This window comes from Monodon monoceros, unplaced genomic scaffold, assembly GCF_005190385.1.
Source record: "Monodon monoceros isolate NGI ecotype Baffin Bay Population unplaced genomic scaffold, NGI_Narwhal_1 Super_Scaffold_19, whole genome shotgun sequence".
Classification (NCBI taxonomy): domain Eukaryota; kingdom Metazoa; phylum Chordata; class Mammalia; order Artiodactyla; family Monodontidae; genus Monodon; species Monodon monoceros.
Genome location: NW_021703775.1, coordinates 59,477,126 through 59,490,775, shown reverse-complemented (window position 1 = coordinate 59,490,775; position 13,650 = coordinate 59,477,126). Strand labels below are relative to the sequence as shown.

The window sequence follows — 13,650 nt, the reverse complement described above, 5'->3', positions numbered from 1 at the left end:
GCGCAGGCTCAGCGGCCATGGCTCACGGGCCCGGCCGCTCCACGGCATGTGGGATCTTCCCGGACCGGGGCACAAACCCGTGTCCCCTGCATCGGCAGGCGGACTCTCAACCACTGCGCCACCAGGGAAGCCCCTGAGTCCATTTTAAGGAGGCACACAAAGCCCTGGTGACCGAGCGTGCTTTGTATGGGACAGAGTGAAACTCACTGTGTTGCACAGTGGGTGGCCTGCAGCATCTCTTTTTCTGCTGACCTTCTGTTCATTTTTCCAGATGAACCTCTCCAGCCTTCCTCATCCCATAATGACAGCGTGCCGAGTTACTGCAAAAATGATGAAGGGGATATATTCCTGGCAGCGGAGTCCTGGAAGCCGGATGTGTGTACCAGCTGCGTGTGCATGGATAGCGTAATTAGCTGTTACTCTGAGTCTTGCCCTTCAGTATCCTGTGAAAGACCTGTGTTGAGAAAAGGCCAGTGTTGTCCCTACTGCATAGGTAAGACCAAGAAAAAAAATCCTTCCTTTCTCCCAGTGACCACTAAATCTACATTGACGGCCATTTGCCTAGATCAGTTAATAATTTTGAAATCTGTTTTTCTGATTGACGTGCCACATAGAATCAATGTAGTCACATCAGGTGGAGGAAAGACATGGAGGATGTGTTCCCGAGATAAAGCATATTAAGAATAAGAAATGCTCTCTGAGGATGTCGTGATGCTATAGCGCTGTCTCTCTTGGGCTCCTTTGCCATTTCAGAATTTTCAATATTGGAACTCTTCCTTCACTCTGTTACTGACGGTGGTCCTTTTGTCCACAGAGAAACACCATGTCCCATATCAGAGTACACTTAGTGCCTAAGCTTGCCACTGCCTTGAGATCAGCTAAATACCAGATACTAATTTTAATCCCCCAATTACTCCTCTGTCTGCTAACACTTAATTGATTCTATTTAAACCATGTGGTTGTCCGTGTGGAGGGCTTAGGGACACAGAGTGAGGCCTGAGTAACTGACAGAGCCCTCTCCTTCATGTGACCCACGGGGATACATCTTGTGAGCAGAGGACATATGTATATCAGCCCCTGACGTCTATACCAAAACTGGTCCTATGGACACAAGCCAGATGCCGTTCTGGAGTCCAGAAGGCGAGGCTCAGACAGCTGGCAGCCCTAATACAGGCACAGTCCCTGCTCCCAAGGCTCTCACTCTCTTTGATTGCTTTTGTCTCAAGTAAAGCTCATAAAGTCAAGTGAAAGACAATGACATATCTCAGTCCAGTTGTGATCAGAGTTAGCAGGTGAAAAATTAGGCAAGCTGTATTAACGACAGGCATCATGCAATTTATTGTTGAAGATTTTTGCGTGCTTCGTAGATGCAAGTCCGTGCATATATTTGGGGTGATGCCTGAGGAGGAGGAGAAATCCTCTGGCCACAGGGCTTTGTAACAATCCCCGTAGATGAGTCGATAAATGGCACTCAGGTGCACATTGGCCACCATTCAAGCTTATCAGGACAGCTCCTCTGGCCACTCTATGGGGCCACTTCCTCTGAAGACTTATTCTACACATTGGTATACAAGAGATGGAAAGATTTTTAAAGCATAATTTCTGGTCTCAGGAATTTTACAGAGCTTGAGTTTCTCAATGTAATGGTCAGGGAATATTAAAAACTATGTGTGAAAGATGGATTCTCTTCTTTTAATAGGGTGGCTGTCTATCCAATTTATTCTTTAAACCATGCTCTTGTGAGTGAAGTGGGGACTGTTAATAATTATGTTGGGACCATGGCTGTAGGCCAGGAGTGTCCCTAGTAAATCGGGACATACAGTTGCTGCACCTCTTAGTGACTGGAGCGTTGGGTCTGCTGTAATACCCGTAATCTTTGTAGCTCCTAAATGGAGCCAAAAATGTATCAAGGCATCCACCCAACTTACTGCTACGTGTCTTCTCAGAGAGCTGACCAACAGTCATCTGGAAAGTGGCATAGCCCTTGGTGAGACCTGAATGAAAGGTGTAACCAGGCCACTATTTCAGGCAGGGTGTTGGTGGATGGAGGGGGAAATGTCCAGCCAGGACCACTGTATTTAAATACCAAAACTTCAGTCCTAAAGGAAGCAGTTTATAAATCAACCAAGGGCACTTGGATCACAGTTGGAAACTAGGGCCCAGGAGGCCTGAGAATTCTATTACCTTCAGAGGAAAAACCCAGCAGTGAATTTCTTGTGTGTTGAAAACCCTCAAATTTAATTTTTTTTAGATAAAAAAAGTTCCTGTTGTGTTTTGCTACTTAATTGGTAAATACGTGATTAGTAAATTACTCAGCTAGTAAATTTGTTTCCATGTGATAACAGTAAATCACTTCTCTTTCTCACAAAACCAATTTAACAAAACCAAACTTATGGAAAGAAACCTGCATATCATAGTATTCTGTGTTGTCTTTTTTTTTTTTTTTTCTTTTGCCTGCATGTTTTCCTATTCCAATTCCTGCATTATTTAGACCAGCAGTCCCCAACCTTTTGGCCACCAGGAACGGTTTCGTGGAAGACAGTTTTTCCATGGAGGGTGGTAGCGTTGTTTCAGGCTGGTAGCGTGAGCGACAGGAGCGGCAGATGAAGTTTCACTCACTCACCGGCCTCTCACCTCCTGCTGTGCGGCCTGGTTCCTAACAGGCCTCAGACTGGTAGTGGTTGCAGCCCAGGGGCTGGGAACCCCTGATTTAGACCATACATTCATCTTTAGTGTGGGGAAGAAAATACCAGTTTGCCCCCAATTTGTGATTTTGATTTCGAGTTAGATTGTAAGTACTTTCACTAAATTGTGGTTCATATGAGCTCATAATGATAGAGTGGAAATTTGATTTCTGTTACATCTCCCTCCACAACTACTACCCCCTCCCCTTGACACAGGTATAACTGTACTGTATAAACCTATGACATATCTTCTGGGGAACATATTGGGGAGTCTTAACATTTGATGCGTGATGCTGTGTGCTGTGTCCTTGCATTCATCTTAGTGCTTCATACATGTTTTCTTACTGAAATAGTCATTAGGAGCCTCTATATGCATCCTACTTTTCTGCAAGTAGCAAGGACCAGGTTATGTCCAAGCATATGAAGTCAAGTTCAGTTCATGACTGTGATATGGGGATTTTATGACCCTCCAGTTTGCTCCCTTGGCCTCTCCAGGCTTATTCTCTTGTCAGCTTCCCGTCAGTGTGGTCCCTCTGTAAGGGCACCAAGCCCGGGCAGCACTAGTACACCTGCAGGCAGTTACTGGCGATGCCCCAGTGGCAAAGCCTGCATCCCCATCCAGATCACCTAGCAAAGGAAGAAGGTAGGAAGGCCGTCATTCTGCATGTCATAAAGCCCCCAGTTGCTTCCCAGCAGGCATCGAGGACCAGTGCTTTCATTGCCTCCTGTTTTAGGCCTTCTCAGTTTGAACCCAGCTCCTTATTAACCCAGATAATCTGTTCCCGGGGTCACATGTGCCTCCTCCAGGCCTACAGTGCTGACCTCACCATGGCTGCAGGTCTCCTCCCTGGGGGAATGTTCTCCCTAATCAGTCAAATATGGATCTCTAAAAACCTCAAATCTGCCTTTAATCTGGCTTCTTCTTTAGTGCTAAAACCCCTGAAGAAAAGTGTGCTTGCTTTCACCTTGTGAAGTAGCCTTTTTTCTTACCACAAGAGAATTGAAAAGGGTGATCCTACTAAAAGTAGTGTAATTACGAATGTTTGTGTTCCTTTCAGATAAATTATCAAGTCACTAAAGTGCAATGATAACGCTTCTCTTCTGCTGTGTGAAAGCCTCATATTATGTGCGCTAATTTAATAGAATGTGTAATACAGACATAATTAATAGGATTGATGATTCATTTTGAAAAGTGAACAGCTTTGTCTAATTACTTATAATACCCATCATTAGGGAATTCATCCTTGTCCTAGAAGGAAACTAAGCAGTAATTACCCAATCATTTTAATGGAACATCTTCTGATTCCCTAATTTTTTTATATTCCAGCTTCCTACACAAATACTCACAAACTTAGATTTTATTTTCATAGGCTTTTTGACTGTAATGATGGCTTAAAGAAAGGGGAACAAGAATCAAGAGATGATTTGAATGTAGATCGGGGCGGGGGGGGGGGGGGGGGGGGGGAGGATAAAAGGCCTGGTGGGAATTCTAACGTGTGATAGCAGATTTGATATGTGGTTCCTTGTAAACAACAGATGCCTTCGCCATGACAGACTTCACCATGCAAGATAGCCTTGATAGCCTTATCACTGACTACATGCTCCATGCCTTTCTAACCTTTCTGGAGCAAAAAATTATTTCGGTGCTTCAGTGTGATCTTTATTCCATCACTCCTAAAGGGCAGCAAACAATTAAGCCCAAAACCCTTACATCGGCACTTCCTGTGCCTGAGGGGATGCTTGTCCTGACACATCACCCTTGCTCTCATGTTTGTGTGGGTGATGCTTCTGCGAAGGGCCAGACTCTAGCAACTTCTGTCTAGCAAGGTCATCCCCGCAGATCTGCACCATGGCCAGGGGTGCAGTCATTCCTGAATGTTATGTTCATAACTATTATATTTATTTTATGTAATATAAAATTTATATTATTTCTTACAAAAATATTATAAAGAAAGGCACTACCTTGATCATAAAGATCTTTCTTAATTTAATGTATGAGGTGTTCAAGCTCATACTGCTGCTACATCATACCTGTTGACTTTGGAATTGTAGATGCTCAGTGTTCCCCCGATGAAGAGTTGCATAAGCAACTCTTGTGTTGGCCAAGTCATAAGTATGACTCAGTGCATAGAATGTTGTTTTGAAACTTACCATTTGGCAAGCATTTTTACTTATTTGTAACCATGTGTTATTTTAGAAAATATTTGAGGTCATATATTTAGAGATATTTATATATCAGATATTTTTTGGCTGGAAATCCCTGAGTCAGTGCATCTTTCTCATTTAAGTTTTTGTTGAAGGTTAGTTATCTTGGGGTGATAGTTGTTTGTGTGTTATGTGTGTGTGTGTATGTATATATACACACGCATATTTATTTCATAATTTGATGTGAACAAAGTTATGATGCTCTGATTACATATCTTCAAGTCATCTAGTATCTTTTAAGTGTCTTTAAGTATCTCATATCTTTAAGGATCTCTGAAAACAAGTTCTATTATAGATGGTACATGAAAAAATGGTTTTCTTGTAGGTTGTACATCTGTCTGATTAGAGGTTAGCTATTTTTTAATATTTTTATATGTCTTATATTAATATTTGAGTTAGAGCTTTCAGGTGGAGTCCAGCTGGCTTGGCACTCAGTCATGATGGTGTAATTCTATTTCCTCTCCATAGTGATCTTTAACTAGCAAATGGTTAATAATGTTTCTTCTTGGTAGGGACCATACCTACGCTTTATATCAAGTCAGTCTATCATACCGCATTCATTTTTTGCTTAGATTTATGTTTATTTGTTTAGGTATCTTTTTAAAATTTTTATTGGAATATAGTTGATGTACGATGTTTTGTTAGTTTCTGCTGTATAACACAGTGAATCAGTTATACATACACATATATCCACTGTGTTTTAGACTCTTGTCCTCTATAGGTCATTACAGAGTTTTTTTGGTTTTGTTGTTTTAAATATTTAATTATTTATTTATTTTGGCTGTGCTGGGTCTAGGTTGCGGCATGCAGACTCTTAGTTGCGGCATGCGGGCCTCTTAGTTGTGACGTGCGGACTTCTTAGTTGTGGCATGCGGACTCTTAGTTGCGGCACGCATGTGGGATCTAGTTCCCTGACCAGGGATGGAACCCAGGCCTCCTGCATTGGGAGCTCGAAGTCTGACCCACTGGACCACCAGGGAAGTCCCGTAGGTATCTTTTCTTAGAGATAAATACAAATAGTATCTCTTTGGAACATCTGTTGATTATTGTGTATTTAACTCAGCCCAGGAATCAAACAGTAAATATTTAATTCAGCCTCTCTAAGATATACAACCCACAGAACTAAATGTTGTACATTTTTAAGCCATAATGTTGTGATACTGGCATCATCATTGGAACACTTTTCACAGCTGTTTCTCCAGTGTGTTTTCTTAAAATTAAAAACTTCTGTGTACTGGAAATAGAACGTACTTTGACCCCATTTCTGGCACGTTCTAGCTGTAGGTCTCAGTGGTAGGACGTAACTGTAGCTCAGTTTCCTCATCTATAAGATGGGAATAATAATATCATCCTGTGCTTCACTAAAGTGCTATGAAAATTAAGCGACGTAATATACACATATGAAAGCACTTGGTAAACAGTGAGCAGGATGTGACTATATATCGGCTCAGAGTTACAGCTCTCCTAACACAGGGTGCACCTGACGTGGGTAACAGGCGTCACGTGGACTCTGGTATCTCACTTTAAATATGGCATCCGCCCTTCTGCAAGAGAAGGGCCTGGATATTGCGTCCCAATGATGAGTTTTTGAAGGACGAGAATATCTGAGAAAACACTTTGCTGTGGTGTACCTCATCCTGCACACTCTTTGCTTAAATAAATAGCGCGTGACAACTTCAGTCGCCTTATTGTGACCCTGGTGGAAGCAGCATGCTATCTAAGGGGTTGTAGTGCAGCTGGGTTGTGGCAGTGCCTGGCCCCAGACCTCAGCACTTCCCTGTCCTCCCATACCTCTGGATGTCTCGCGGGAGAGAGAATGGAGCTCTTTTATTTTTCTGTTTGCGTTGAGAGGCTAGTCGCATTTGAGGAGTCCAAGGACTCGTTGTGCAGGATCCGCTATGATTCCTGGAAACAGAGGTTGTGGCATTTATAATCGGGGAGTGTTCTTGTCGGAAGGAGCCCCGGGGTGCTTCCTGCACATTCTTCAGAGCTCTCAGTTCCCGGGGCCCCTGCTCCACAGCCCCGGTGGTCACAGTTAGTGCCGAGTGATTTTAAACAAAAGGGAAGGGAAGCAGGATGCTTTTCTGTGTAATGTTTAGAAAGTGTAAGACTGACGGCATTCTGGTTGTCAGGCACTGTACTAACTTTGGAACTGGTCTAAAGTTGTCCCAACAAAAATAAACAGGGTTTAATTTCAGTTTGTTTATTAGGTCCTGCCCTCCACCCTAGGAAACATCTCATCTTGCTTATCCCCTAAGCAGCTTTCTCTTCTCACTTCAGTATCCTTTCCAGGCCCTCGGCTGTGTAAACAGAAATTCAAGTTGTTCTAGTTAACTTGAGGGAAACCTCTGAGTGGCATTTCTTTATCTGGGCTCCGGCCCCATGTTCTTGTTTTAAAGACGTCTGCTGCACAGAAGGGAGGCTGGCACTGGTGTTTCCAGAGATTATTAGCAGGTGCCTTTTGCCTCTTATTTCTGCCCAGGAGGCCAGCCCTGACTGTGTACCCTCTAATGAGGGAGGAACGACCCTCTATAGCAGGATTACATTTCAGCGACAAAATGCAATCAGACCTGAAGTCAGTCTGCAGACCCACCCGGAGGCTGCTGGTGGAGTGTTCCTGACAGCTCTTGGGCTGTGACGGATGAACCACCTCCTGTAGGTGCAGAAACTCCTCTTGTGCAGAAATTGGCCACGCTGAGCTTCTACCTCAAAGTTTTCTTAGCCTATGTAAGAGTAAGTCTTTATACTCTTTATCAAGTTGGAAATGGAATGTTTCCTTGAACTTCTATCCATGAAGTGCTTAATCAGTCCATAACAGATGCTTAATACAAAGATTAATAAGTTCTATTGCTGAGAAAGTCCGTCCTCTTTGCATGAAGTAGGAATCAGCCAGAAGTTACTATGTTTATCAGTTTGGTGAGATTTCTCTTGGTGGAACTCAGGGAAGTTTATAATTTCTCTATTAGCTTGGAACCCTGTGTCATCACCTGTTCTTTCCAGTATGTTGAAGAAACCTGAAAGGCTCTTTTCACCTTTATAAAGAGACCTGGACTCCTGTCCCAGAAATAGAATAAAATAAAGCAAAAATGGGACTTTCAAGAAAAGTCTTAAAACTGTGGTCAGATCTGCCTTTACAGCAGTTAAGACATTGTAGAGTTTGGGGTTTCTGAGCACAAGCCACCCGTTCTCCTTGCTTGGCCCTGCCATAGACCTTTTTCTGCTAAAAAAAAAAAAAAAAGACAAGACATTATATGGAAGTAGGAGTCAGCCTTCATGGCAACATTTGTCTCAGTTTTTTCTTTTTATATAAGTGAATTAAGAGCAGATGTTTTATTTATTAGAAGCTAAAAGTTGTAAGATACAGTATGCAATTTTTGAGGTTAATCAGTAAAGTTTTTTTGCATTTTTAGGCAAAAAACTCTAAACATTTGCTGATAAAATTACTGTGTATTAGATCTCTGCCTCACTGAAATTGCCTAGGCCATCTGTTTTTTAGTCAGACTTCAGTTGAGCTCTGCTTTTATATTCCTTTCCAGTCTGTGGAGGTCCAGCAAGCCAGCATGTTCAAAATCAGTCGTCCTCTTCTACGTCTGCAAATCTCTGTCCACTTCTTAGTGACCTGCTTGTTTATTTGCTCAGATTCCTTCTTCATTCTGATTTATGTTTGTCTCCACTTTATGTAAAAAATAGTAAAAGCTGGTTTCTCAAACAGGAGGCACCCACGTTCCATTGATCCTCCACATGGAGTTTGTGCCCTGAATGTGCCCAACTTGGGATATAAAAATACAGAGGATATCACAAGGCCAGGGATCACAGTGTCTTGTCAGCTAAGAGAAAATAAAGTATAAGGTAATAGTAGCATCTCATTCCTTTGTGGGAGTTAGAGAGTATTTGTAATGCATTGTTACAGTCATAAGCCAAAAATTTAAAAAGCACTTCCTCTATACTTACCCAAGTCAGCCGTGTCAGTCGAAACACTTGGCTGCCTTTTTCACTCTCTCTTCTAAGTCTTGTGTTACCAATAGCGTACCTGGTACCTTTCTCCACCTGCCTAAATGACTGCATGAAAGTTTTCTTTAAAATCCCTCAAACCTCAAACTTAAACTGATTTGAAGTATAATCTTACTAGCAGGGCCTGCAGTTTGCACAATTTTTTTCAAATCATTTGGCACATCTGTTTTGAACTGAAATCACACAGAGCTGAGGAGATCCTCTGGATCCAAGAGCATCTCCCCGAGGGCAGAGACCCCCACCTGCCTTGTGCACCACTGCACCCCCAGCATTTAGAATGGCGCTCTCTACAGCGATGTGCAGAGAGGACGAGCACCCACTGCACAACTGCGCTGGATTGTTTTGCAGTGGGACTTCCTCTGAGAGTAAGAGCTGCATTTACTTTCTTGGCCACGAGCAGCCCAGAGTAAATTACTTTTCAGGTCTCTAAATAGTACATTGGAGATTTGGAAGAACTGATGCAATTTCTAAAGCTGCCGAACTTCCTCCCCAGAAGCTACTCCCACACCAAGACTCTGACTTCATGGCCATCACAACCAGAGTTAGAACCTGGACTATCTATGCAGGAACACTGTCTCCTGGTAGAAATGGAAAAGTCCAACTGTAATGTAGATTCTAGTGGATTTTAGGTTTTAAAACCTTTCACAGAGCAAAGGGGGTGGGGAATCTGGAAATGCTTTCTTTTCATCATGGTCAGATTCAGAGCAAGGCCTGAGCTACTACATCAGTGACTCATGAAATAATGGGATTTTTATAGAGGAAGAAAACGACATGATTCTATTATCCGGGTTTTACTGTTAATTAGCTTTGTGGTGTAATTAGTAAAATAGCTCAAGAGTAAAAGCAAAGTCCAACTTCTAACAGCCTGGTAAGCCTCTTCTTATCTTAAAAAGAAGTAGGATAGCGAGGTTCAGACAGGTGGAGAGGTCCGCTCGAAAGGAGTTAACATTTCAAGGCCTTGCCACTTCTTCCTCAGCCCTTTCAGATAACCAGAATCGAGGAAAAGGAAAAACCACACTGAGTTTTCCAAACTCTTTCACTGAAAGAGATCGCATATTTTTATTGTAGTCAAACATGATGCAAGATAATATTGCTTCTTTTTGAATCCATAAATATAAGACACATGTCTGAGCGCTGCATGAGTTAAATGGCTGGCCTGCCTGAGGAGCTATGGGCATGAGTGCTCCAGGCTCCTGACACAGGATGCTGAGAATGACGCAGCAGTAAACCTCCATCCTTTAGCAGGGAGGGACTTTGTTTCTGATAGAGGCCGAAAGTCATTTCAAGCCAATCTGATGGATAAGGTAGAGGCCAGAGCTGAGGAAACCAAATACCAAAGCTGATCTAAACCAAGGAGTGGCCATAAAATAGTGACCGTCTTCCTTGCCTGTTTCAAAAGGATGTCATTGCAAAAGGAAAATTCCAAAGCCGTATGAAGCGGGGCAATATCGCCGGAGTACGTTTATAGCCCTCAACAATGACTACGTAGAAAGAGATCACGTGTGTTTGGGTATGTAACTCCTGAGGTGTTTGTTTTAAAAACAAACCTTATTATATTAGTGTCATACCTCATGTTTTCCTTGGAACATTCTTCTCGAATCCTCTTCCTTGAGAAGAGAGAGGAGTGTTAAATAGAGATCTGCCTGAGAAGAACCACAAGTCCTCAATAACCACTATATCTCCATTCCTTGATAGGACTGTGCAGATGTCTGATGCAGTCGGTTGAAGGGTAATCTGCCTTTGAAGGCAAAGACCTTGAGCCCCAACAAATGTAAGGGGTAGGAAGTCTAAGCGCCCATATTCTCCAGAGTCAGTGAGTCGTAACCACTTTTGTTTGTGCGGCCCAGATCCTTGCCCAGGAACATGGAGCTCTCCGAGGTTATCCCACTGGGGATGAGGCAGGCAGACAGTGTGCGGGGACTGTGGAAGTGTGTGTGGTTTCCATCCTGGCCCTGCCACTTCCTAGCCATGCGTTTTGAGCAAGTTACTTATTCTCCCTGTGCCTTGGTTTTCTGTGGATTTCAAATAACACCCTGTTCCATTGGCCTATGGAGAGCATGTGGAATTGACTTGTGAAAAATGCTTGGGTAGGGTGGTCCAGTGGTTAAGACTCTGCTCTCACTGCCGAGGGTCTGAATTCAATCCCTGGTCGGGGAACTAGGATCCCATAAGCCATGTGGCACAGCCAAAAAAAGAAAGAAAAAAAAAAGCTTGGTTAGCACCATGCCCAGTACCTAGTAGGCAGTCAGTAAGTGGAAGTTATGATTGCCATTAGGTATTGAAGACTAAACCTAATGTCACTGTCAGCATGAGCAACCAGTTGGAGTGATGAATACCACAGTCAGAATGAAATGGACAGCGCACTCGATAACCGACTATAAACTGTTTAGGTTACTTTTAGTTGGACAGTTCCCACATCTCTATTTATGCATCCCTCTTCAGCCTTAAAGCTTAAAATGCTTTTATGTGGACTTCCAATTAGACTATGCTGTTTTCCCCCCCAAACTACAATGACTTCATTAGTTTATTATTTAGAACTGCAAATTGGGTAGATTAGCCACCATGTCTCCCTGTAAACCAAGTCATTTCTAAAATTTTCTGACAGAGCTTTCTCAGATTCACCCAAATGGGAAGAAGTGGTCCATCCAGGAAGAGAAATAAGCATGTAAGAAATACGGGCACCGGCATTTGCAGCAACATGGATGCAACTAGAGATGATCATGCTGAGTGAAGTCAGACAGAGAAACATGAATACCATATGATCTCACTTATATGTGGAATCTAAAATATGGCACAAATGAACCTATCTACAAAACAGAAACAGACTCACAGACATAGAGATCAGACTTGTGGTTGCCAAGGGAGGCAGGGGGGAGGGAGAGGGATGGACTGGGAGTTTGGGGTTGGTAGATGCAAGCTATCATATTTAGAATGGATAAACAACAAGGTCCTAATGTATAGCACAGGGAACTATATTCAGTATCCTGTGATACACCATAGCAGAAAAGAATATTAAAAAAAGGATGTATAGGGCTTCCCTGGTGGCGCAGTGGTTAAGAATCCACCTGCTAATGCAGCGGACACGGGTTCGAGCCCTAGTCTGGGAAGGTCCCACATGCCGCGGAGCAACTAAGCCCGTGTGCCACAACTACTGAGACTGTGCTCTAGAGCCCACGAGCCACAACTACTGAGCCTGCGTGCCACAACTACTGGAGCCCACGCGCCTAGAGCCCATGCTCCGCAACGAGAAGCCACTGCAGTAAGCCCGTGCACCGCAACGAAGGCCCAACACAGCCAAAAATAAATAAAATAAATTTTTTTAAAAAAAGGATGTATATATGTGTATAACTGAGTCGCTTTGCTGTACAGCAGAGATTGACACAACATTGTAAATCAATTATACTTCAATTAAAAAAAAAAAAAGAAATAGGGGCACCGGGATCCATCAGTCAACTGAAATTCACGACATACTTTCAGGCCTCTGTTTAGATCACTGGCTTTTCAGATAAAATTTGGTCAAAAGAAAAGATGTTTCTATAAAGCCTCATTAACTAGAATCTAAGTAATAAAATCTAATCTAGTCTAATCTGGGCCACATAGCAGCCACCTCAGAAAAAATTAGTCAAGGCTTTTACAAAAAGGAGTCCTCATTTATTTCACATGAAAATTCCACAGAGTGGTGACCAACCCATGTCTTAAATGTGGCTTTGTTTTAAAGCATGTTTGAAGAAACAAACTTTACTCTTACGAAATATATTGATATTGCGACTCACTGATCAGATGTGGAGATATCACGAAAACTGTTGCCGACTCTGAAATGGGGCTTGTCATGGATTGAAGTCCACATCCTCAAGCCAGCTAGCCCTGACATAAAACGTCCAGTGCTAACCGTAGCTCAACCCTGGTCACACATTGGATCCAGCTTGGCCTCCACCTGAAAAAGCTGGATAGCCAAACAGTTGTCCACTGTTCCAGAGAGGCGCAGGCACAATTGAGGCCACATGAAGAGGGCTCTGTGTATTCCTGGGAGGGTAAGAAAGGGAGCTGTTAGGTAGAGCTCAAGGCAAAGAATGTGGGCTTTGCAGTCAGATGGAGCCAGGAGGAGATGCCGGCTCCACCGCCTGCTGGCTTGGTTACATCAGGTTCCTTCCCCTCGCTGAACCTGAGTTTCCCCAAGAGTAGGACGGACAGCCCTACCTCAGAGAGTTGCCATGAGGCTGAACCACGTGATGCTCTTGAGCACAGCGCCTGGGTACCATGGATGCTCAGCAGATGCTAGTTCTCTTCTTCAGGGCTTGGCCCTAGATCCTTCTTTCAGAACCATCCCTCTTGCCTCTACCACCTGCGTCCTCTGACCTCCAGTCTGTAAGGAGATCAGCTGTGAGAGTGCTGAACATGCAGATCTTAGATCTTGCTGTGGTCCAGCTGAGCTCTGCACACGAGATGGCTCTCAAGGAGCCATCTCCTTGAGATACCTCATTCCTATAACCAGGTCCCTTTACAAGGTCTTTTTGGGGCCACTGGTCCCTTTTGCACTGTCTGCCACCTCCAGCAAGAGACTTATTCTTTCGGCCCCTGCTTTCAACCAGCGATTGATTGGCATCTGCCTCTGTGCTCTACCCACCCCTCCCCCACCCCTAGTTGTTTAAACCTGAAAAGGTAGCTTCCTGGTCTCAAGTCAGAGTTAATTCCGTTGAAAATGAAGTGAAGTTGAAGGTGAGATGTTTCCATGGTAATCTGATGAGGAGAG

The 13,650-nt window shown here is 43.4% G+C and overlaps 1 protein-coding gene across 3 annotated transcripts in view; it reads left to right on the top strand.

Moving 5' to 3' along the window:
- CRIM1 (cysteine rich transmembrane BMP regulator 1) overlaps nucleotides 1-13,650 on the top strand; it is a 208,590-nt gene that overhangs the window by 175,103 nt on the left and 19,837 nt on the right. For all 3 annotated transcript variants that reach the window (XM_029232033.1, XM_029232035.1, XM_029232034.1), the window contains one exon: nucleotides 272-493. In XM_029232033.1, coding sequence (XP_029087866.1) covers nucleotides 272-493 — 222 coding nt within the window. The remainder of the gene's footprint in view (nucleotides 1-271; nucleotides 494-13,650) is intronic.